Source organism: Cebus imitator, unplaced genomic scaffold (genome assembly GCF_001604975.1).
Source record: "Cebus imitator isolate Cc_AM_T3 unplaced genomic scaffold, Cebus_imitator-1.0 Scaffold75, whole genome shotgun sequence".
Lineage (NCBI taxonomy): Eukaryota > Metazoa > Chordata > Mammalia > Primates > Cebidae > Cebus > Cebus imitator.
The window spans coordinates 7,058,883-7,085,395 of record NW_016107390.1 but is presented as its reverse complement, the minus strand read 5'-3'; the positions used below and the strand labels follow the sequence as shown (position 1 = coordinate 7,085,395).

Here is a 26,513-nt window from a genome sequence, read left to right as displayed (position 1 = left end):
AGCTACTCACGAGGCTGAGGCACTAGAATCCCTTAAACCCAGAAGGCGAAGGTTGCAGTAAGCTGAGATTGTGCCATTGCACCCTGGCCTGGCTACAGAGCAAGACTTTGTCAAAAAAAAAAAAAAAAAAGAATTCTAGAAGAAAACCTAGGAAATACCTCTCTGGACATTGGCTTTGACAAATAATTTATGACTAAGTCCTCAAAAGTCATAGCAGCAGAAACAAAAATTGACAAGTGGAACCTAATTAAGCTAAAGAGCTTCTGCACAGCACAAGAAACTCTCCACAGAGGAGACAGACGACCTACAGAGTGGGAGAAAATATTTGCAAACTATGCTTTCCACAAAGGTCTGTTATCCAGCACCTAGTAATATAAGGAACTTAAACAATTCAACAAGCAAAAAATAAATAGCAATCTCATTTATATGTGGAATGTTAAAAAAGTCACAGAAGTAGAAAGTAGAGTGGTGGTTACTAGAGGCTGAGGGGACAGGATGGATGGGGAAAGGGGAGACTTGGTCAGTGGGTGCAAAGTCACATTTAAATAGAAGGAATAAGTTCTGCTTGTCTATTGCATAGCATGGTGACTTTGGTTAATAATGACGTATTGTATAATTCAAAATAGCTAAACAAGAGTGTTTGAAACATTTGAGATGATGGATATGTTAAATAAATAATTAAAGCACAAGAATACTTCTTTAAAAATCTGGAAATAACCTTTTGACCCCTAGGCACTTTGCAGGATGGTTTGTTTGGTGACTGTTTGCTTGTATTTGGATAGCCTACACATTTAGTGCTTCTTTTACCTTGCTGGGGTTGCCACTGAATCATACGAAGTTTTCTACGGAATAAGTTGTATATTACAAACTCCAGGTCCTTTTCATATAGAGTCTGGCTTCATTCCTGGAGACACAGGCTTTTTCACTTGCCTATTAATTACCATAAGAAAGTTCATCCATCATCATTTGTTTATTTTTGTGATATTCTCAAAAATTAGTCTCAGTGTAAGCAATGTTGTTTTTCCTCACTAGGCTTTTCAGTGTCTGATTTTTTTATGAAACTCAAGTTTATAAGGCTTGCTTAGAAATTGCTTCATGCCCCCATTTTTTAAAAACTTTTTTTAACGTGTTTTCCTCACATGGGATATAGAATTTTAAGGCCTGTTTATTATATTTATTGAGACATTAAAAAGGCACTAAATGCTATTGGGAGGTTTAGTGAATGGTTTTCATTGAAATGTAGTCATTTAGAATTAGAAATTTGAGAAGAAAGTAGGCTCCAGTGAGCCTGTGTAACCTTTTCATCAGTTGTAGCCTTGTAGTGGAGAAAAGTACATGTGAGATAGCATGCTTTCATAAAAACCTACTCTCAGAAATTTAATATGTGAATTTGTTTTAATTTGAAATATAAGTTCATTACCTAGAGTTTTTTATAAAAAGAAATACCTCATATGTCGTTTGAAGCCACACATAGATTATTAGATCAAGGTCAAATAAATTATAATGTCTTTTATTACAGGCTCAGCAAAAAACTGGGGCTGAACTTAGCTCATATTTTAAATGACATGGCTCCACAGTTGGACTTTTTGATGATACTTTTATGGGAAGAAAGAACACAATACTTGGGATTGTACCGATGCCATGAGCTTTGCATATGGTTATTCTTTTCCTTTATTGCACTTACTATCTGAATTGAGCATCATGTATTTGTTTTGGAAACCCTCTTGACCCCTACTAGAAGGGCGACTCTGTGAGCCTGAGGACAGCCCACTGCAGCTCGAGGCCTTTCTCCCTCCTCTCAGCTCAGTGTGCTGAGACATCAGCTAAAACATCAACGTCATGCTGCATCTGTTCCTTACGATCACCGGGTGATTGTGAATGGAACTGTCCAGGACCACACGGAGCATGCATGGAGGTAGAGCCCAAGTTTGACTGTAGAGCACTTCCTGTGAGCCCGTAATTAATCACGTCAACTTTGACCTTGAACTACTTTGCGTAAAAGGTGTGGTTTTAGCAAAAAGATTCCTTTGCCATAATCCTGGAGAGGGATCAAATTGGCACTGTTATTTTGGGGCAAGGGGAAGCCCCTTTGATAAGTAGAGTTATGTTTGTATTTCAAAGCTCTTTGTGTTTTGATAAGCAGTTATCCAGCCTCCCTAAATGGATACTCTCAAGATGCTCCCTGGCCACCTTTATCCAGTTGGATGAAGTGAGGATCTGAGAGTCCTGGAGAAGATGCAATAGTTGACACTTTCCACCTTTCCCTATAGAGCTTCATGTGTCCTATTTCCAAGAGGTATATTCTACAAATATAATCATAGTTCTTCCTCTCAGCTCAGTATGCTGAGACATCAGCTAAAACATCATGTAGGGACGTGTTATCTTTTGGCATGGCTGCAGCAATGATATTTCATGTTGTTGATGATCTTGCATCTTCTCTTGTGGTCAGACATGAATATGGCAAGATCTTTATTTTCTCAGCCAAATACCTCTGAGTACGTTTTTATATTAAACTATTTAAATCAAATTATTATAGGCACATGATTAAGAAAATAAGTTGTACAGAAATGCCTATAATGAAAAAAACACAATTTTCAATTCTCTGTAGGAAATTTGTCACTTCTCCGATAGATTGTAAAGGAAGGAACTTTTTCCTTGCTTTAGTCGCTGCAGAATAATAGCAGGCTCATTTGATGAAATGGTGGAACTTAAGAGGAGGGTTCTCTGTCACTGTCAAAAACAGCATGAAGTTCTTACGAATTAAGTTGTAAAGAGAACTTCTGAATTGAGCAAGACTTTGATTAAAATAGGTTATCTGCAAGGTTCCTATTAATGCTATTTGTATGGTTCCAAATTTAAGATGGACAATTGCCGATCATAATAGGGAACACTTACAGACATTACTATGGGTAGGCTTGCAACAACTGTATGAGGTAGGTTTTCTTATCTCCATCTTTGGTATGAAGAAACTGAGGCACAGAGTAGCAAAAGAAACTTAATCAGCTAATGATGGGGCTATGATCTAAACACAGGCATTCTGGGTCCAGGTCCATGCTCTGAACCTCTGCTGTACTTCCTGAGAACTCTCAATGTTAGTTATTCTATCAGTGGCTTAAGCTGGAAAAACAGTGTATGATTTTTTTTTCATGTGTGGTTCTTAGCTATAAATCTAGTCTACTGGTTAGAGGCTTTGGTTGCTGTGTGCAGTGCTTGAGTGTTGTACTCTCTAGCTAGAGGACACGTTCATGCTCTGGGTATGGGAGTGGTGTGACAGGGAAGGCAGAGGAAGCAGAGACACCCACAGGGAGAAAAACACTGCTATCAGGTGGCAAAGAGGTCATGTGATGGATAACTTAAGAATTTGCTTTATTCCTTCTGTTATTACCACTATTTGTATCTTTTCTCTGAGCTCTGTGATTCAGGTGACTCTCAGGTGTTGGAGGATCTCTCTCTATGCCACCTTCTGTGCCAAGTAGAGAGATAAAGAGGATGCATTGAAAGGCTATGATCGCCTTGACGAAGTACTTTCATATGAATGTTAGGGTATATGAGAGCCCCTGACTTAGTTGCTGTATTTACTAGTCCCTGTTGTTACCACAAAGAAAGACGCCAGCATTGACATTAACATCAGGGAGGCCATGATTCATTCATTCCTACAGCCTTCTTCCCTTCCTTGATTTCTTCCAATGCTTCGTCATCCATTCACTCAACATTAACTGTCTGCCTGCTTTGTGACAAGCTCCACTCCTGGCAGTGGGATACAGAAATAAAGAAAGAGAGACAAAAATCCATGTCTAAGTTCCAATTTTAAAAACAATTTTAGCCAGTATCATGGGGGAAACAAAAACAAAACAGGGAAGGGAAATGAGCACATTGTGAGAGGTGAGAGAGGAGTCAGGGAAAGCCCAACTGGAAGGTGACAGCTGAAGGCTATGACAGAAGGAAGCCCATACATATCTGAGGGAAGAGCATGCAAGGGAAAAGAACCAGGCAGCCGCAAGGATCCTGGGGTGACTGAAGGATCAGCACACTGCTGAGGGTGCCTAGAGAAAGTACTCGTCGGGGAGAGAATTGGAGATTTGGATAAATAATGGGGTCTGGGAGAGGGAGATGATGTAGGGCCTTGCTGACTTTCTAAGAACTTTGCCTTTTACTCCAAGAAAGAGGAAATACCATTAGAGGGTTTAGGTAGAGGAATGATTGGTCTGATTTTTCTTCCAAGGGACGCTCTGCTGTGTGCAGAAAATCCAGAACAAGGGAGGTAGGCAAGAAGAGCAGTGAGAAGACTATCATAGCAGCAGACGTGAGATGCTGGTGGCCAGGACCAGAGGGGGCACAGCGGAGGTGTGTGAGACATCAGATTCCTAATATGTTTCAAGGTAGAGGCAACATGTTTTGGTGGTGTACCTTGTGAGAAAAATACAGGACTCCAGGATTTTTGGCCTGAGGTAATGAAAGGTTATCATTGCATTTACTGAGATAAGGTAAACTGCAAAAAGAGCAGGTTTGGGAGGTGAAGATCAGCAATTCCAGGTCCGATCTTGTTTACTTGAGAGAGAATGGAAAGACAGCGATTTGGAGACAACAGGTGTAGACTTGTTGCTGAGATGAAATACATGAACCTGGTGGTACATATAGCTGGTAGGGGAAATTGGGGTCAAGAAAGGGCATCCTTAAGTAGAAAGTATTACCTGTTTGTTATCCATACAAATAACCTCTGAGGAATGGAAGAATCCAATGTATAAGAGAGATCAAGCCAAGCACGGTGGCTTACACCTATAATCCCAGCACTTAGAGAGGCTAAGGCCGGAGGATTGCTTGAGGCGTTTGAGACCAGCCTGGGAAACATGGTGAAACCCCGTCTCTGCAAAAGAAAAGAAAAGAAAATCAGCTGGGTTTGGTGGCATGTGCCTGTGTTTCCAGCAACTGGGTGAGGGATGATGTAGCAGGATCACTTGAGGCCAGGAGTTCAAGGCTGCAGTAACCTATGATCACACCATGATACTCCAGCCTGGGTGATGGACTCAGACTCCATCTCTTAAAAAAGTAGAGAGAAAGAGAGGGAACATTGTTAGAGTGATGCCCCTGATTGGGGGGATGGGGGGAACTAACGCTAAGTGGAAGGGCTGGCCTTAGATGTGGAATTGACAGGTCTTCTGTAGGAACTCAAGGTGGGTGAGAGTATGCGGCATAGAGGCAATGAGGTTGGCAAAAGTGGCGAGAGGGGCTTCTGTGGTTTTCTTTAATGGTTTCTCCTTGCACGGTTGAAGTAAGAAACAAGGTCCTCAGCTGAGAATCAGGAATTTGAGGGAGCAGTTGGAGACTTGAGACAGGAAACAGAGCTCTTTAGGAAAAAGACATACTATACTTCTCTAGCTAGAAGTATAGCATGGTTCCTGGGCAGCAGTGAAGGGCCCACCTGAGGTTAGTGGCCATGATTTTAAGGGTGGTTTGTATTTCTCTCTGCAATGTTCAGCTGTGCAGGACACAGGCATTAGAATAGGTGAAGAGATGGTTTTAACAAGGGTTGATGTCTTATCATTTGCATATGATATTTTATTATAGAGGAATTAAAAAGGTGTGTGTGACCCGGGAAGGCATGAATAATGGTGCATGGTCAAGGATGTGTGTTAGGATGTAAGGGAAGGGTGTGAGGGACAGTATAATTGGGGAGAAGCTTCATGTGTCCTGGTGAAACTGATGAGAACACTTTGACCCTACCTTGGGGGTTAAGTAGAGGATGCTAATGTACTTGAGTCAATCGTCTGAAATAATCATGTGAACTCTTAGTTGCACCTAAGCAAAGGGAAAATGCACAATTCATATTGTTAGTGGAAGATGCAGTTATTTATCGGGTGTGTGTCAGTGTTTTCCTTCCTTTGCCAAATGACACCCCATTTACCACCATGATCCTCATGGCACAGCATACATAGGCTGCTCGATTTTCCACAATCATGTAAGTTTGTAAAATATCCTCCAGATTATATCCTGTTTGAACCTACTAGGTTATTGCATATAGAGTATTTCTAGACAGGTTAGGAATTGGATCAAGTGGAAAGTGGAGGGCAAAGAGAGATGTATTCTATATTGATCATATTATATATTTTTAATGGCTCTGCCTGGATAGGGGCAGAATGTTCAATGTTGCCTCATTTTCTCATCAAACTTGACACTAGTTCACCTGGGAAATTGCATTGCAGAGTTGTTTTAAATCAGGAAGTTCTTTTAAAATCGGGCTGTGTGTTTGTGTTAGCATTGTTTCCTCTTAATCTCTGATTCTGTTAAATGTTTCTTCCATACAAAAGAACATAAACAATAGTGGCTTTCTTGATTTACTAACATTCATGTAAAGATAAATTAGAAATATTATGTTTATTCTACACGTAAAATACTAGTAATTAAATGTACACAGAAAATTCAGTTACCATTTTGGCGGACTGTTGGAAAATAACATTGAGTATCTGTCACAGCAGCCGTTTGGAAGAGAATACAGGTCGAGTTATTGATGGGATCCAAGTGGATGTTGATGATTTACTTAGAAAACTAATACATTTCTTTTAATTCTTAGAATTTTTCATTTTAAAATCTGGTATAACCAATGTGTTTTAGACCTGTTAGCTCCCATATCCTAGGGTTGCCATGGTTGAATACAGTTATATTGCATCTTTCTGCCTTTTCTTCAAAAAAGAAAAAATAAATAAATCGAGAGAGAAGAATGTGTTTTATCAAGGTTATTCCTTGCCCAACTTTAAGTACCTGCATCTTCTAACTTATTTACCAGAGTCAAGTCTTTTGAAATATTTATGCCTGGTAAATAATAAATTTAAAAATATTGAGTTCATTAAAAATGACACTCAAATATTATTTAAATTCTAATAGACTTTACCGTTTTTTTGAAATATTTGAAATGTTTAGACTAGTTACCAAAATGCACACCTTACACTTTTGAGATAGATTATTTCTAACTCAAATGTACTCATCAGTGGTCCAGTGAATCCAACCTCCTATTACAGTGTGCATATGTTAATGGTTCTTGCTAAGTGCCCACTTTTAAAAGTGTATTTTATAACCATATAAACAGGCAGTTGGGGCTCCTGGCCTCACTGCAGCAGAGTGGTTTGAATCAACATTTGTAGGGTCCGTTGTCATTATCTCGGCCATGGTCTTTGGGGTGCTGTCTTCTCATCATCGGCTGCACATAGCACAAGGTCTGGGTATAACAAAGACACGATGTCACTCTTCTAGCATCTGTGATACTCTTGAGTAGTAATTTCAGAATACTTAGTGAAAGGCTTAAAGTGTTGAAATATGATGAAGTCTGTGGAGTTAACTTTTACTCTCGACTTTAACTCATTTATTCTGTGCAAAAGAGGAATTTGGGGGAGAGGTTGAATTTTCCTTTGTGGTAACCTGGCTGGTGAGGACAAACCTTCTCACTCTCTTCTTTCCTCAGCTAGAAGGGATGAGGAATGGAAGGAGATTTGATATTTCTTAGGAATTTTATTAATGGGAAATTACTTCTTTAACAGTGATGATCATAATTTCAGCTGAGATTAAATTTTAAGTGTTTTATTAAATGATTTTAGCCACTAGCAACCGTTTCCCCTACACAGATACATTTAAATTGACTAAATGAAAATACAAAAGTATCTTTATATGTGTAAATTGTGAAATTTGAATTCTGCATTATTTTTTATTGGTTCAGTGTTCATGGGATGATTTATGTATCAGAGCAGCCAAGGAAAAGACCCTAGTAGATTTTTGTAATGACAGAATGAGATTCCTGGCCTGTCAAGCCAGTAGGTGTGGGACTATGGAGAAAGTTCCTAAATTTTAGTCCAGTTATTTGAATGGAATCTTAGAGACATTTACCATTTATAGAGCAACCTGAGGTTGAACTGTAATTTGTACTTGTTGGGCAGTCGGGGAAGAGAAGAGACTTGGAACCAAGTGTTACATGATGGAGCACGTCTGTGCTCAAAATTCATGGTGCTCGAGGTAGGTTAAACCTTCTTTTTTTTTTTTTTTTTTTTTTTTTTGAAGTCTTGTCTCTGTTGCCAGCCAGCCTGGAGTGCAGTGGCACGATCTCAGCTAACTTCAACCTCCGCCTCCTGGATTCAAGTGATTCTCCTGCCTCAGCCTCCCAAGTAGCTGGGATTACAGGTGTCCGCCACCAGGCCAAGCTAATTTTTGGATTTTTAGTAGAGACAGGGTTTTACCATGTTTGGCCATGATGGTCTTGATCTCCTGGCCTCGTGATCTGCCTGCCTCAGCCTCCCAAAGCTCTGGGATTACAGGCGTGAGCCACCATGCCCAGCCCAACCAGTTGTTTCTATCCAAGCTTTTTAACACAGTGATGCTTTTCCTGTGTTTTTACTGTTTGCACATATTGCCAGTGATTGGAGGATGTTAGGAAGCGCTGACAATAAAAATGGCTTTCTTTAATGCAAAAAGAATTCTGATCTCATGAGAAGAGGACAGCTACGTCTTGCTCAATTCAGTCAAAATATGTGGGACACCCCGTTTCTGCAGTTGCAGAAATGCTGAAAGTCACTGGATATTTAAAGCACTGAAGGAAGAAGGGGTTGGGGTTGGGAGAAGCTAATTTGATAGCCTCCTTTGTCAAGGCATCACTGTCAGAAGCAGGTGGTTCTTACTGAACTCCGGAGTAATGGAAATTGTGAGGACAGTGCAGTGGATAGAAGAGGGGAGATTCCCTTAACCGTCTGCCTTCCGTATGCACCAATCACCTATGGAGGTTTAATTGAACTGAAAAATGTGAGTGGAGGAATTAGAACAGGGGCCTTTTTTTTTTTTATTTGAACTTTTTTTTTTTTTTTTTTTTTTTTTTTTTTTTTTTTTTTTTGTGACAGAGTCTTGCTCTGTTGCCCAGGCTGGAGTACAGTGGTGTAATCTCGGCTCACTGCAACCTTTGCCTCCTGGGTTCAAACGATTCTCCTGCCTCAGCCTCTCAAATAGCTGGGACTAGAGGTGTGTGTCACCACGCCTGGGTAATTTTTTGTATTTTTAGTAGAGACGGAGTTTCACAATTAGCCAGGATGGTCTCGATCTCCTGAGGAAAGTTTTATTTTACTTAGGAGCAACTTTTTATTCATTAAAAGCATATCAGATAATTCCTAATATTTGAAACTCTTCCCTATATTTAACTAATTCCTCATTCCTCTAGACAATGAAACATTAATTCTTACACAGCAACATATACCTCAAAAGATAAAAAAGAAACCTTCATTGACTGAACAAATAACAAAATATGACTCAACCTACACAAAACCCAGTGCATCATACTGTTGCACATACAAACTACGTGTTGGCTGGGCACGGTGGGTCACGCCTGTAATCCCAGCACTTTGGGAGGCCTAGGCAGGTGGATCACGAGGTCAAGAGCTCGAGACCATCCTGGTCAACATGGTGAAACCCCGTCTCTACTAAAAAATACAAAAAATTAGGTGTGCATGGTGGCACGTGCCTGTAATCCCAGCTACTCACAAGGCTGAGGCAGGAGAATTGCCTGAACCCAGGAGGCGGAGGTTGCGGTGAGCCGAGATCGCGCCATTGCACTCCAGCCTGGGAAACAAGAGCGAAACTCCGTCTCAAAAAAAAAACAAAAACAAAAACAAAAAACAACTACGTGTTGATGTAAGTAAGGACAAAGTTATTCCAAAGAGAAGGTGATAAGTATGTGAGTGTTAGATTTTTCATATTTTTAACCTATTGGCAATGTAATGAAACACAAGTTAAGATGATCTCTATAGCACAATGAAGGGCATTACCCTAATGTGTCTAACTTTGGTATGTAAGCTCTGACCTTCTCAGTCATATATTACAAATTCACAACTGAGTTTCCTTTTTTTGATGATTTTTTAATTTCTAGCGACCAAACTTCTTGGTTATTTTCCCCACCTCAACATGCCTGCCAATATATAAATGTTTACATCTACTAAAGAAGTTGAATATTTAAGTGAAGTTTTAGGTGAACTATTTAAAAAGGAAATTTTTCCCCTTAAAATTGTGATTGTAATCATTGTTTTTATACATTCAGGCTTTTCTGTTTTAGGCTTCTTTCAGTGAGACATGTTTGTGTAAAATTATACTGAAAAAAGTATGATTCTTATTGGTATGCAAGTTATTTTGGCATAAGGCATTTTAGATTTCTGATAGATTCTGTACTTACAGAGCAATATATATGCCTCCATTCAAAATAAAGTTTATCACTGTTCCCCTTTTAGAACATGTGTTAGAAAACAGTGGCAAAATGTGATCCCAGAGTTAGGGTTCTATTTCCAGGGGAACTCACTAAGCTCTCTTTTACAAGAGCGTGAATGTTTACCTAAGCAAGAAGGTGAAGTCCGTTATGCCCAATAAAGGACATTTTGCAGTGCTGGCTTACGGAAAACATTCAACAGACAGTGGATGTTTTACATAAAGTACAGTGCGTTGTTTGAAACTCTTTACTCATCTATACACTATGCTTAAAATAAACACTCTCTGGGAATATACCAGTCTTTTTTTTCTACCACCCTTATTCCACACCCTAGATTTTGTCACCTGCCAAAGTCAAATAAATCTTATCTAAACAGTTGAGATAAGCGTCAAGTCGTACCCAGTATGGTCAAATCAACAAACCACTCCAAAAACAGAAATGAAATACAATATCGCTAGATTAAACAGTCTACAATGGTAATCATGTTTGCATTTAAAGATTTTATTCCAAAAGGATCACAGTCTTGGTATCCATTTTTTTTCCTCCTGCCTAGACAAGACGGCGACATACTGACTCAAACAAAATGCATTTGTTCTCTAACAATTTAACTTGTACAGCTCTTATAAACAAGGCCCATAGGTGTATGAAGTCTACTGACTTAATCAGTAACTTATGTCATTAACCTTGTATAAGCAAGTATGCTTGAGATGTACCAGCGTTGGATTGTGTCTTGGATTTCGTCTTTTTTCTGGCAGGAAAGCCTTTCTTTATGCAGCCTAAGTGCAGAGTCTGTGGCATTCTGGGATTTTATTGTCTGTACTTTATAGTAAAGCTCCACCATGCTAAACTGTTTAAAAAGAGAAGCTAGTATAAATTAAGGTGATTTCTAAATCATAGAATATAATTAAAAATGCAGTTTTCTTGTTTGATAACAAGGTGTAAACTCTACGGGGGCAGAAACTGTGTTTGTCTGCTTGATGCTGTATCCTCAGGGCAGACAAGGATACCTGGCTCAGAGTTAGAACTCGATGAATATTTGTTCAATGAGTGAAGGATGTTTTCCAAAAGATATTCTGTCTTCTTTGTGAATGACTAAAAATATTTTATAGTTATTGCATCAATTTCTGATATTTAAAAACATTTCTCTCAAGAGAGTACATTTTTGTCTTATAGTTATGTCTAAATGGTTCCCTTTCAACATATATCATTTAACTAGCAAGTTTTTAAATACACAATAAGGGAAGGACAGATGTCACAATATCATTGTCATTTTTTGGTAATATCTCTAAAGCATTGTCATTTGTGCATTTCTTATTGTGGAGCAAGTTATACACTGCCTGCTGGTTTGAAAATAACCCATTTTTCATCATTCTTTAAGCAGATCTTTGTTTACTTTGGTTCATGAAGTTGAGAATTAGCCCAATTGGATATAGATGCATGACTCAAATATACTGTCCTTCTTTTATATTTAAGGTCCAAACAATAATGCAAAATTTATATTCTTATTTTCTAATTTATATTTTACTTTATGAGAGGAAATATATCTACAAAGGCATATGTGCTATTTGGACATTTACGGAAAACTAAAGAACCTTTCATTTTTAAGTGCCTGCTGTAACAAGGACTGTTTTCCACACAATGGAGGAGTTAACGCTAATCTTTATATCCATTTAAGGGGATAATAACATTACCACTAATGTGTCTATTACCCATGTGAATAAACCAAGGCTCAGTGAGCTTACCAAGTCTCTCCAAGAGTTGCATAGCTGGTTAGTCACACATCCATGCTTTTAGTTGAGGTCTGTCTAAATCTAGAACACAAGGTCTAAGTCTCATGTAATTCTGGAGAAGACCACAACTTTTGAGTTAGTATTTTGGTGAGTTAACACTTCTCAGTAAACATGTTACAGTTTAAACTAGGGCTTTGAATCAGAAGAGCAGTAATAAAATTTAGAAGTCTGACAAATACAAGGAACAGAATGCCACTATTTTAATTTGTGATCAAAAAAAGAGTGCTGTTGGTATATTTTCCATTTAACTGAACTTTTTTTTTTTTTTTTCCTGAGATGGAGTCTTGCTGTGTTACCAGGCTGGAGTGCAGTGGCGCTATCTTGGCTCACTGCAATCCACACTTCCCGGGTTCAAGTGATTCTCCTGCCTTAGCCTCCCAAGTAGCTGGGACCGCAGTCAGGCACCACCATGCCTGGCTAATTTTTGTATTTTTAGTAGAGATGGGATTTCACCATGTTGGCCAGGATGGTCTTGATCTCTTGACTTCATGATCTGCCTGCCTTTGCCTCTCAAAGTGCTGGGATTACAGCTGTGAGCCACCTCAGCCAGCCTTAACTGACCTTTATCATGGTCTTTAGATAATCCATGAATTAGTTGAATTCCAAGTAATCCAGAATTACTTGAAACATTATTCACAAGCATGTGCGTGGGGTTTCAGGTGTAAAGAATGTCTGGCACCACGTGTTCTGGTAAGAGGCCCCTGTTTGTGTGCATACTCAGAGGCCCCAGGTTTCCAGATGCCCAAGCATCTTAGTGGTGAGTTGTAGAAAGAATGCAAATAGTATTTCCTTTCATCTTGTAAAATGTTCCACTGAATATGGTAGCAAGTGTCTTCCTTCATTTGAAATGTTAGTTTTCATCAATTGTTGGATATGTTCACTTAACTAAGCCAAGCAAAATCAAACAAAAATTTTAAAAATTGATTGGCTGCATCTTTAGAAAATGTTTGTTATAGCCAAGCACGGTGGCTCACACCTGTAATTCCAGCACTTTGGGAGTCCAAGGTGGGTAGATCGTAAGGTGAGCAGTTCAAGACCAGCCTGGCCAAGAAGGTGAAACCTTGTCTCTACTAAAAGTACAAAAATTAGCTGGGTGCAGTAGTGGGCACATGTAATCCCAGCTACTTGGGAGGCTGAGGCAGGAGAATCACTTGAACCTGGGAGGCAGAGGTTCCAGTGAGCCGAGATCGCGCCATTGCACACTAGCCTGGGTAACAGAGCAAGACTCTGCCTTGAAAAAAAAAAAGAAAGAAAAGAAAATATTTGTTATGTAATACATGTTGGAAGTTTTTAATGTAATGCCCAAGTATGCAGATTTTCATTTGGGGATTAATGCACCAGCAAGATATGCCTTATAAAGGAATGCTGGGTGTCATTCTTGACTCCATTGACATCCAGCTGCACAGTTGCACAGTGATATGCACTTCCTGATGGTTTCTATGCTTTACTGAGTTTCAAATAAACATTGAGGGATGATAGTTCTAGACATTTCTACCAAGCTTTGTTTTTTCTTCTTCCTTCTTACATCTTCCCAGGAGATTAATTAAAACAATAATAGAAATAAAAATTAAGGCATTCCTGAGAATAAAAATGGGCCTTTTGTGTCCAGCACTGATTATAAATGCAGAGGAGGAAAAGGAGGCTTCTTCCTCTAGTAATGTCTCTCTGTTGCTCTTTTCTTTGCAGTTCCTCTCCTCATTATTAAGTAGAGGTTTATGCTTGTAGTACCATTTGCAGCATGTATTTTTGCCTGAGTTAAATTAGGCGTTTGCTTTCTTAGGCATTTCTGCGTGTGTGGATTTCTGAAGCCAAGAAGACAAATGTGTGAGTGGCAGCATCCTTTCTTAAGGTTGTCTGTTGTGATTTTTCTCTGGAGGTTCAGCAATGAGTTTTGTTTTTCACATTGCACACTTCTTCAGTTGTCTGCTATATGCAGGACACTCTGGTTTGATATCATAATGTCTAGGACAAGATCCCTGCTCTTAGGCTCTTTAAAATCTTCTTGGAAGGATGAAACACATAGTTTTATACAATATGGGGAATAGCTCAAGTGTATCAGATGACTTTTATTTATGTTAAAGGGTGGAATCTAATAGGGAAAGTCATGAGCCTTACTAGTTATGGAGTGTTTTGGAGATTACTTAGACTGGAGCTTGGAATTGCTATTTTGTTAGAAAAAGCAGTTTGTCCACATTTAGAACTACACTTTCCAGTTTCCGTTTTGTTCCAGGTGACCATAGGAAACTGATCTGGTCAGTGAGATTAAGTAGAAGTCTCCTAAAAATGGATGATTCATCGGCATTGTATTGCACATTTCTCCTCGTTGCTTTCCCCTTTTCTCTTTCATTTGGCTTGGAACGTGTAAGTGATGGATGGTACAGTAGCAGCAATTATTCCATGTGAGGAAAAGGCATATGAATACCACCTAAAAATTGTAAGCTCTACACTTTTTTTTAGCCCTTGAATCAATGTTGCTCCATCTTAGCTTTGTTCAAGTCACTCTCTACTCAGATATTCTTTTACTTACTTCTGAAAACATTTTTTAACTGATTCAAATGTATTTAACACTTTTGACATATTTTCCTGTGGGTAATTATCAGGAATGAATTCATATTTCACATAATCTTTATCACTATATTCTAACTAGATGCCCACATTATTCCCTAATATGAGCCAATCTTTTAAGCTAGGGAAAAGATTGAGTTAGAAACAATCAATCAGGAATGAATGACATTTTCTCCCTCATCTAGACCCTGTGTTTTTCATTTTACTTCCTAATAAACTCAAAGATACTGGAATTCAGTTCTTATTTCTCCTTAATTCCGCAAGAATACAGATGATACCCTCTATAAAAGCACTTTCCATCCCCCAGCTGTCCACTCTTGCAATTCATCCGTCTACAAAACTTTTCCTCAGCTTTATATTGTTTTGTTTTTTTAACAGCTAGAGACAAACACAAACTTAGCCAGGTAAGAAAAGGGAAATATTTCAATTATTAGATGAAGGATTATAAAAGAAGATAAGCAGAAAAAGTTTCTAAATTGTAATTTGTCTTCTAGCTTCAGAGTCCCTGAAAGTTTTTAAGGACTTTTTCTAGGTCCTTAAAAATGTAAAAACTAATAGGCATTGTAATGAGTGAGTTCCGTGAACAGAGGGATCACCAGGGACACAGCTTGTGGCTGGGCTAGAGTGTGAACCAGGCACTTGATATCTGGCAGGCATATGGTCAGAGGGAGTACGTGATTCTATGGGTTTTGTTAATCTTACCTCACTGGGATCTACTCTCAGGAACTGGTCCACCTTTTCTTTCCTCCTGGAACTCCTGTTACTTGGATGTTGGCCTTCCCGAATTGGTCTACATTTCTTAGCTTTTTTATCTTCTTTTCCTTTTTGATCTACTTTTGGGAAATTCTCACATTTATTTCCTGAATCTTCTGTTGGGTTTTCTTGTTACCCTGTTTTTATGTCTGAAGAAACATTTTGTTCAATTAGGAGGGTGTTGCAATAATTGCAGGCAATAGTTGGGAATGTCTGAGAATGGGTGGTAGCAGGGCGGGTGGTACGGTGAAGTCATTTTCTGGATGTGTTTGGAGTGTGAAGCCAACACGATTCATGATGTGTCGGATGTGGAAGGTGAGGCAAAAGAGAGGAATTCAGGACAGTTCTTCTGAACAACGAGCAGACGGAGTCTCCATCATGTAAGACAGAAGCGCATGGATAGTGTGTGCTGCCTGTTAGACACCCAAGTGGTGATGCTGTGAAGGCTGTTGGTTCTATAAATGAGGAGTTCAGGAAGGAGGTCGGAAGCTGGAGATGCAAGTGTGGGAGTATTTCAAGCCCACCATGGGACTAGCTGAGACCACCAAGGTGGTGAGTGCAGATACAGGGAAAAAGGGGTGATGGTAGTGAGCCCTAGAACATTCCAAAAATGAGAGGTTAGGGAGAGGAAGAGCTGGCAGGGGAGCCTGAGGAATGGGTAACATTACGAGCAGGAAGAAGAGGAAGAGAGAGTGGTATACTGGAAGCTAGGATAAATTTTTAGCACGTGTATCAGAAGGAAGGAATTTATAACTGTCACATGCTGCCAAGGGTTGAGAAACGTGCATTTGGATTTCACAAGATCTAAAACACTGGTGACTCAGTAATCAGAGCAAAGACTTGATGAGTGGGATTAGGAAGTGATGGGCAGAGAAGAATGTGGAGACAGCAAGTATTGACAACACTTTGTAGGAGTTGGAGGAGTTTTACTGCTTTATTTTTTTCCTGGTTTTTTTTTTTTTTTTTTTCCTGTCTCCAAAATCCCTTGTGGAGGCTTCCCGTGGATGATTTGATCCTTGACTGTCTGTTCTTGCTTAAGTCTAAAAGGCGATGAGAAACCCTGAGTTCTCATGTTGGGCTCTTGGACTTTGAGTTCAATATAGCATTTTTGGTGTGTGTTTTCTGTTGGGCTTTCACCAATGTCTTTATCTTTTGGTCTTTTTCCTGGGATTGAGAGATTTCCTGGAGACTTCCCATTTCTGGCTTGGGTAGTAAAGGTCTGTCTGGCAGTGTTCTCGACTTTAAGCTGGGGGAAGAGGGCTGAGTGGAGGTATGGAGGATTTCGCATTCAACAGACACTACTGCACGTGGTCCTTGTGTATTCAGCATAGCAACCTATCCTACAGCTGCGCTTTCTGTATCTTTGTCCAGAGACTTTGATATAATTTCTTAAGAAAATCAACTTAATGAAGTTGGGAGGGGCTTCTTCAGAATGGGCATGTAACTGACCGACTGGCAGCATTCACCCAGTGCTCCTTGTTGCTGGTATTCCTTGCTTTACCCTCAGCTGGACAAGTACCTGCTGCCAGTTCCTTGGCCCTCAGGGTTGGTGCTCAGTTTTTTCCCTGAAAGGTGCGGCTTTATCATTCTAAGGTCTACAAAGCCAGGTACGGCTAGCTTCCATCTTTTGTTGCTGTCATCTCCTCTTCTTTCCTCTTGTTCTTATGGGTTTATTTTTTAAAATATATTTTTACTATAGCTTTAGTGAAACTTGAGAACAAAATCAAATGCATGTACTTACTGTGCCGTCTTAACCAGAGATATTTGATTAATACATATCACAGTGCAAATCAAATGAAGCAACTTGAATGTTAGGTGATGCTATTAATATTTAGACCATCTAGTTAGTACCCTCTTGTCACTTTGAGGATTTTTTTTTTTTTTGAAACGGAGTCTCACTCTCCTGCCAGGCTGGAGTACAGTGGAACGATCTTGGCTCAGGTTCCAGCGGTTTTCCTGCCTCTGCCTCCTGAGTATCTGGCTACTACAGGCACACACCACCACGCCCAGCTACTTTTTGTATTTTTAGTAGAGACGAGTTTCACCATGTTGGCCAGGATGGTCTTGATTGCATGACCTCATGATCTGCCAAAGTGCTGGAGTTACAGATGTGAGCCACCACTCCTGGCCCCACTTTTAGGATCTTTTACACCTGACAATGCCGTTCTTTCTCCTGTTTGCACAAGCTCTACCTTGTGTTCTATCGTGGTGTAACTGTCGTGTAGTTACTTGTGGATGTGTCTTTCCACTTCACTATACTGTGAGCTCTTCTAGATGGGAGAGTGTGTGAGTGTGTATAACTCCAGATACCCAAAATGTTTTGTAGGGTATTTACAAAAAAAAATTGTCAAATAAATTTCAATTACCCCCAAATGTAAGTTTCTAGTTCACGGAAATATACAGTGAAACAAAAATTAACTGCTTACATGCCCTCTTCTTCCTGATTTTGAAGCCTAAATGACATGCTACCTGCAGTTGCTCAGAGAGGTCTCTTACAAAATGTTTCGTGGTGGCTAGAGGAAGATGAAAAACCTGACTCTTTTAAATGAGAGGATGCTTCTGATCTCTGTTACATAAAATGAGTGTCTACTCAAAGGTCTTTGCTTCTCAGCAACTTGCAGAGCTAATTTCACCATAGCTTTTCCTGTGGCTTCTACATTTTAAACGGGGTAAAGTTGCTTTCTTTAAGCCCTTATACACTTTCTTACTCTGCCAGTGAAAAGAGGACATGAACCATAAATACAGGCTGATTTGTACTCGTTTTGTGTATAAGCTTCTGCTGTCTCTACTTCCCTTTCCTCGTACCTTGACCCAAGTTAGTGTTAATGCCTTCCCTGTGGTGACTTGTTTAGTCTCCTATGTTACTGTCAGTACAACCGAAACTGTCATTTTTCTTTTTGCTGAGAATGTTTTCAACCCGGTTCATCTGAAACCTCTCAATCTAAGATACTGATTTGGAGAGATATTTTAAAAAAACACATTTTCCGTTAAAGGAATGTGAAATGAGCCATAATAATAATCATAACAACCAACATTTTCTGAGTGTTTGTGCATGGCACTGCATTTTACGTTTATTATTTAATCTCCTGCAAGAACACCATCGGGCGGGTACTCTTATTAGGTCCATTTTTGCAGATGAGGACATCAAGATGCTCTGGGTTATATTAAGTTTCGTGGTCTGTTGATTTGAGAGTCCACCGTGCCCCACTGCCTTCTAGTACCATCAGATGGCAACGTGGCATGGCATAATCATTACCTTTGTGTTCTGTGTTTTTGAGCTGTGATGTCAGCTAGAGTAATGTTAGTTATTTATGAAAAAATAATCAGAGTGATCTCAAAGAACGGTCAGTTTATCCAGTAAAATTGAAGGTAGGGTTGACTTTCAGGAATTACTAACCTCAGCCTATTTTAGCCTTTCAACATCCAAGGAAGATGTTTTTCCAAGTCTTTTGTGTACTGGGTTCTTCTAGATACAGAAAGGATACAACAGTGAATGAAGTGTGACCATGTAATTGCGGAGGGAAGGGTCTGCCCATATTGTCTCACATGTCTCTGTATATCTAAATATCATATCTCATAGGATGTCTATTTATAGAAATGATGAGGTTTAGCTTATTTGATAGGTTATGTCTATACCAGAACCCAGCCTTCCTGAGTAGTGCACTTTTTCTTCCCACTGAATCATGATGCTTCTCCATGTCTTTGTGAACCTAGAGCCTAATAGGAGAATACAAACATTCACATTAATAAAATTAACACAAGGTAGAGACCATAGAGTAGCACAAGTTGGAACTTGAAGTCCAGGGAACAGAGAGCCATGGGTTAGCAATGTGTTATGGTGGGCAGCCCCGCAGATGATCCCTGGAGATCCCCTCCTCCTGAAACTCATGGCTTTCTGATATTCCCTACCCTTTATACGTGGGCTAGACTCATGACTCACACAGAATAGAAGAAAGACTAGGCTACACTAGACTAGAATAGGGGTGATGGGATGCTACTTCCAAAATAAGGTTACAAAGAGAAGGAGGCTCTGTCTTGTATGCCCTTTCTGTCCCTCTCTAAGGGAAGCCAACTACCTTGAGAGCTGCCCTATGGAGAAGCCCATCTGGCAAGAAACTGAGTCAGACTTTCAGCCAACCAGTAGTGAGATGCCGAGGCCCTCAGCCTGAGGAACTGAATCTTGCCAACAGCCTATGAGTAAGGCTGGAAACGGATCTTCCTGTAGAGCCTTCAGATGAGACCATAGCCCCTGCCAACACCGTGAGTGGAGTCTTATGGGAGACCTTGAGGCAGAGGCCCCTAGTTGAGCTGCACCTGGATTTGTGACCCACAGAAAATATGAGATAATCCACATGTGCTCTGTAAGCCCCTAAGCTTTGGTGTAACTCACCATGCAGAAATGAATAACATATTTGGTAATAAACACTGAGATTTTCTGGTTTGCGGCATCTTTACCACCAGTTTAGCAGATCACACAGGAAAGATTAAAGTCGGTGACTGCAGTGGCTGGGATAAGTGCTCATGGCTGTTGAAAAGAAGGGGCCATCAAGCTCAGCTCTGAGAGACTGCTCCAGTCCTGTCTCATCCAACAGAGCCTTGCTTTTAAAAAGTATCATCGTAAGGCAGGTACTAACACTGTTCCATAACTTAAAATGTTGCATTCAACAAGAGTAATCATATCAGATTGAATTATATACAAATAGTTTGAGCATGGTGGCTTATGCCTGTCATCTCAGCACTTTGGAAGCCTGAGGTAGGAGGATCACTTGAGGCCAGGAGTTCAAGACCAGACTGGGCAACGTAGCAAGACTTTGTCTTTACAAAAAAATTTAAAATAGAAATATTAGCTGAGCATAGTGGCATGCGCCTATTGTCCCAGCCACATGGGCAGCTGAGGTGAGAGGACTGCTTGAACCCAGGAGTCTGAGGCTGCAGCGAGCTGTGATCATACCACTGCATCTCAGCCTGGGTGACAGAGTGAGATCCTGTCACTCTGTCTCTCTCTTTAAAAAAGGAGATTACACAAATAAAGTGAACTAATGAATCTGGCTACTCAAAATATGGGAAAGATTAACAAATTTGTCTAATAATGTTTTTGAAGTGCTTTGTTTTAAATGAGTTCCTTTTAAGGCACACTCTTAAAATATGGTTCTTTCCCTTCTGTGCAGTGCTTTGAAAGTATAAAGACAGGATTCATTTTATCATGTAAACATTCATACAGATATCTTACTTTGCTCTCTAGCCTGTGGGTAATTCAATATTTGTAGTAAGTTAGAATAAGAAGCATGTACCACATTTCCAGGGCTGACAAAGGCAGCCATGGAAGAGAACAAGTTAATGGCAAAGACCAAGTGTCCAAGGATAGACATCTGTCTGTGTACAGTCAAGTGTCGGACTGTTTCCTATGTTGAGTCTATAACGCTTGGTCGTTTCGAATTGCTTTTTCTTTAATTTTTTAATGTAATGCAGCCATCAATCAAAATCTTGAAATCAAAAGAAAAACAGATTTCTTTTTCTGTTTGGACATTTTGTTTTGAGACATTTAAAATATCTTAGGTGAAATTGACTATTTGACTTCCAAAATAGGCCATTTCATTTTTCATTTTGTAACAGCGTGGTTTAACAAAAACGGCATTGGATCTTAGTGAGTTCATACTGGTGGAGTTCATGATGAGAATAGCTGTTGTGATCTTTTAACTATTGAAAGCCCATGTTTCATCCTGAACCTAGTTTTAATCTAGCACCTAGTTTTAATCTAATTTCTGAACCAATGTGTTTATAGGTAATATACACCTTAAAATTAATCACACCCATTATTCTAAGGCTTTTTGAGTTATCTTTCTACTATGTAATTACTTATTTTCTCCGCATGATAAACATATGGTATAAACAAAAGTTATTATCCCACTTGATAAAGTCTCAGAGAAGCTTAGTGTCTTGATCAAAGACATACAGCCAATTTGTATGAAAGCCTGAAAGATTACTATGTTCTTCTACTTCTCTATCTAGACATTGGCATTTGATCAAGTCATAGACAAGAATTGCTATCCATTTTGGTCTGGAGTGGTGTTTGTTTATTTGTTTGTTTGAGACAGAGTCTGGCACTGTCACCCAGGCTGGAGTACAGAGGCATGATCTTGGCTCACTGAAACTTCTGCCTCCTAGGTTCAAGTGATTCTCCTGTCTCAGCCTCCTGGGTAGCTGGGACTACAGGCATGCACCACCATGCCTGGCTAATTTTTGTATTTTTATTGGAGATGGGGTTTCACCATGTTGGCCAGGCTGGTCTTGAATTCCTGACCTCAGGTGCTTGCCTCGGCCTCCCACAGTGCTGGGATTACAGGCGTGAGCCACCAAGCCCAGCTGGAGTGATTATTAATCTGCGGTTGTGTGTAGGCTCTTTAAAGGAAGTGGTAAATATCTAAATTTGTTTTAATTCTGGAAAGTTACCATATTTGACAAATAAGTGAATAATCTTTTAAGGTACAAAAGGATCAGTGCTTCCTCTCAACACCTTTCTCCTCGAACCCACTCACATAAAAACAGAACGGATACTTCCTGGTTAAATGTACTTATATATGTTTTTGAGAAAGTGATTAAAACTGCACTGTAGACTGCAGAGGTTGGGTGGGGGTGGGAATTGTAATGAGTCCTAGGCGAGGATGGGTGTTACTCAGCATCTTAAAGCAGCAAGGAGGAAATGAGTGTGAGATATCTGACCTCTAATCTGAAGTGTAATCACAGTGGCACCTTGCTGAATATTAGAGGGTAAAGTAACCTGAATTAAACATTTATCACTGAATATTCTTTTAAATTTTGGGTTTATCTGAAGTCTAGTCTTGTTCTTAATGATTTAAATTCTCATGAACAAGACAGATTATGACGAACAAGCCCCAGTAGCTCTGTGTCGGGCTCTCTTGTTTCATTCTAATAGCTCATCATTCACGTAAAGGTGCCATCCCTCAGTAGATGCAGTAGGAATTTTTTTTTTTTTTTATACATGAGGAAGCCAAAACACAAATAGAAAAAAAAAATCAACTTGTTTAACCTTGGGCTTGATTATAAGGCCACTTGAGCAGGAAGGATCTTTTTTGTTGTTGTTAAAACGGAGTCTTGCTCTATTGCCTAGACTGGAATGTAGTGGCGCAATCTCGGCTCATTGCAACCTCCGTCTCCCAGATTCAAGTGATTCTCTATCTCAGCCTCCCGAGTAGCTGGGATTACAGGTGCCCACCACCATGCCTGGCTAATTTTTTTGTATTTTTAGTAGAGACGGGGTTTCACCATCTTGGCCAGGCTAGTCTTGAACTCCTGACCTCATGATCCTCCTGCCTTGGCCTCCCAAAATCCTGGGATTACAGGTGTGAGCCACCATGCCCAGCCTGGAAGGATCTTCTAATAGTTGAAATTTTGTGAAAAGTTGGCATGGGAAAGTAACTTTCACCAACCCCATGCCAGATCCTTTAACTTATTATTGCCCCTGAGCCCCACAAAAACCCAAAACCAAAACTTTGCTAATATTTTCCATTATTTCCTTGCTCCTGCCCCTAAAGGAACTAAAACTTATAAAAAGCAACTTACTTGAAGTCATGCAGCAACAAATAAAAATTCAAATTGAAATTTAGTTTAGTTTCATTCCATGTTCTATGTTTGTTCCACATCGGGAAACTGTATCCTGTAAAAATAATATTCCCTTTGGAGGAACTGTATCACCTCGATAACATTTCAATACTCAGGCTCTTTCCTCCCAAACAAGGCTGAAATTTTGGATTTGGAATCAAGAAATTTCTGATGAGTTTTTTTCTTTGAATCTTTTTGCCACCTAAATAAAGAAATACATAAATAAGTAAATAGGTAAATATATAAGTAAATAAGTAAAAAATAATAATTAAAAAAAAACCTTTCAGCCATTCTTAATGATGTAGAAATCTGTTGTATTCTCTGTGCATTACCAGTTGTCTGCAGATTTTCAAGGCTGGGAAATTTAGCACATTCCCACCCAAATAGCTCCAACTTCAAATCATTATTACTCAAGTAACTGTTAACCCTTCTGGTAAACTAGTGTAATACATCGCTGATGTATAGGAAACACCTTACATTTGTTGAATACATTTGGGAATGCTTATCTTATTTCCTTTATTTTAGAATTTCATCAGTTGAAAATGCACCATTGACCAAATCACAGATTTTAAGGATGGGAACAATGGAAGACACTACTAAACATCTAGTAACATAGGCAATTTAATCTAAGTCCTGATTTCTGAAATGTCAGCATGTGCTTTTTAAATTGAGAAAGTATAGCACTTTGGTAATCTTAATCTTTCCCAAGTTACTTCTTTTACCTTTATCGCCTATCTAGAATTTCTATCACTGCATCCATTCATCTTTCAGGACTTAATCTTTCTTTCTTTTTAGCTAAGAAGATTTTGCCCTGAAAACTGCTGATTCCCATTTGAATTGTGTTAACTTCTCTCACACCAACTAGGGGGAAATTTTCTGGAGAAACAGTAACAGTGTGGCTTTCGAGTGAGATTTTCTGTTGAAGAGTAAAAAATAAGATCTCATGAGTTAGGACTCTTTGAGAACTTGTTTAGGAGCACATGACATTTATTAAGCTATTCATTATTAACAATATTCTTTGAATCTCATGTATATGACATTGCATGAGATGTCTGTCTTTCTTAATATTCTTTTGATCTTATGTATATGGCATTACATGAGCTAGAAAGATGAGAAACCTTAGAATATTCACAAGTAAAGTTTTATATGGGAATAATAGTATGGGTTAAAATGATGGAGAAAATCAAAGGGCAATTGTGTACTTGATGAGCTTTGAATTGATTATGAATAATATTATTGTGTTTCTTTGCCTTGTTCTGGAGTTGAAATCTTATACCAAGTTGATTTTTAGGATTTCTTTTATAGTTTTCTTAACATGTAGAGAATTACTGGATTATTAGCTAGCTAATGAATTCCAAAATCAGAAACCTTTGGATTCACTGTAAGATTTTCTTGAAGTAGACTCTGCACAAATCGAATTCCATGGATAAATTTGCTGTTTTTACTCGGATTTTATGCATTTCATTACATATGATCACAGCAAAATTATTAGATAATCCCTTTTAATTAATTTTTAAAATGTGGTCAAAGTTAGTTGGTCTGTGCATTTACTACTTTGAAACATTAAAGTTCGTGATAAGTTTGCCTTAGATGGTTTAATGAATAAGATTTGACTGAGACTCTTACTCTTAGATTTCTATTTCAGACCTATTTTTTTTTTTTTTGAAATTGAGATCGTGGATTATTATTAGGTTGGAGGTATCATATTCTACTTGGTACAATATTTTTTGGTGAATCTGGGCTCTTTTCCCAGATCCAAATACAAAAGGTAATTACCTTGGTTAGATTTCTCATCCATTCTATAATTCCATTTCCCACTTATCTTTTTAAATGCTTTCCTGGGGTTTTGCCAGAGTCAACTAGATAATGTCTCATGTGAAACTTTGAGAGATGAGACATTGTAAAATGCCTCTGTTATCAAAATAAATATATTCAGTTTGTGATTATTCACTTGGTGATTTTTGTCTCGGAAATTTGTAACCTTCCAAGAGCTTCACTGGCTACTTGGCACAAATTCTATCAGGGCAAATTCACCTTGTTTCTACCTAATATCCGCAAAGAAAACACAGCATGATTTTTATTAACCTATGCCTAAACCAAGTAATAAAGCACACCTACTCCAAAATACAATACAGATTTCTCCAGGCAAACAAATGCATAAAGAAAATATTCCTGATTTTTCTATTATCTGTCCGGCTTCTTCCTTGCATAACCATGGGTAGTGTATATTTTAAGGATGGATTTTTAAGGTAGCCTCTGTGCAAACATCACTACCAATATCAAAGAATCATCCTTTGGTTATAACATTTTGAGGAATTGTAACAGGAAATGCACCCGTCATTTTTGTACTAAATCCACAGTTTAATGACTAAATTTTACCTTTGTCAAATGCTCCAGATAAACTGGTGAATTTAAGTATTTATTGGTATAAAACTGGGATGTAGCACTCACCAGAGTGATTTGCCTACTTTTGTGGTATTAAGCAGATTTTTCAAATTCATTCAGTTAGGGCATGAAACCTCACAGTTTCTCTCTGACCTTTGCCTGGGCCATTTTCACGGAATTTAATATTTGTGGAGCAAGTGAAAGCTTTAACACTTGACACCTGGCCCAGTGAAATTCTGGGTGCAGGCTTTGCAATGGGGGCAAGAGGAAATATTAGAGTTAAAGCCCCTCCGCCTTCTGGCTGCTGGGTCATGAGCCTGTTGCCTGAGACGGTCAAACATCTTTTCCCAGGCGGCTTGTGGCAATTTATATTCTTTTTTTTTTTTCCACAGCTGTTGTGAACTTGGACAATTCTGTGGTTGACCTGGAGACCCTTCAAGCTCTCTATGAGAATGTGAGTAATAGAAGGACGTTTATGTGTGAGTATATAATATGTACACAATTCATGTCTACGTGCACATACAGGCTCTTTGCTTAAGGTCCTCTAAGGAAATTTGATCTGACTGTAGTGACTTTGCCTAAGTAGGAGTTTGTTACAATACTTCAATACTTTCTAGGAACATATCAAACAAATGTGTGATCTCATGGTTTTAAAAATTGTGAATCAAATCATATTGCATATGAGGTCATTCACATTTTGTTTGTTTGTTTGTTTTTGAGATGGAGTCTCACTCTGTCACTCAGGCTGGAGTGTAATGGTGTCATCTCCTGCCTCCTGGGTTCAAGCGATTCTCCTGCCTCAGCTTCCTGAGTAGCTGGGATTACAGGCATGTGCCACCATGCCCTAGTAATTTTTGTATTTTTAGTAGAGACGGGGTTTCATCATGTTAGCCAGGCTTGTCTCAAACTCCTGACCTCGTGATCCGTTCGCTTAGGCCTCCCAAAGTGCTGGGATTACAGGCATGAGCTACCGTGCCCAGCCCATGGTTTATTTATTTATTTAACTGTTTATTTATAATTTAAACAATAGTCAGTACTGATGTGGGGACTAATTTAAGCCAAGCATTGTTCTGTGCACCACACACACGCACTCACTCATACACACTTAAAATTTTTAAATATTTAATTGAAAAAGATTGAATACATTCTGGGTGTGTATATTGAATATATTCATGCTG

The 26,513-nt window shown here is 39.1% G+C and overlaps 1 protein-coding gene across 1 annotated transcript in view; it reads left to right on the top strand.

Annotated features, from left to right (window-relative positions):
• The window catches only part of FMN2 (formin 2), a 383,202-nt gene that overhangs the window by 172,229 nt on the left and 184,460 nt on the right, over positions 1–26,513 (top strand). The window contains exon 9 of the mRNA XM_037739857.1: positions 25,728–25,814. Coding sequence (XP_037595785.1) covers positions 25,728–25,814 — 87 coding nt within the window. The remainder of the gene's footprint in view (positions 1–25,727; positions 25,815–26,513) is intronic.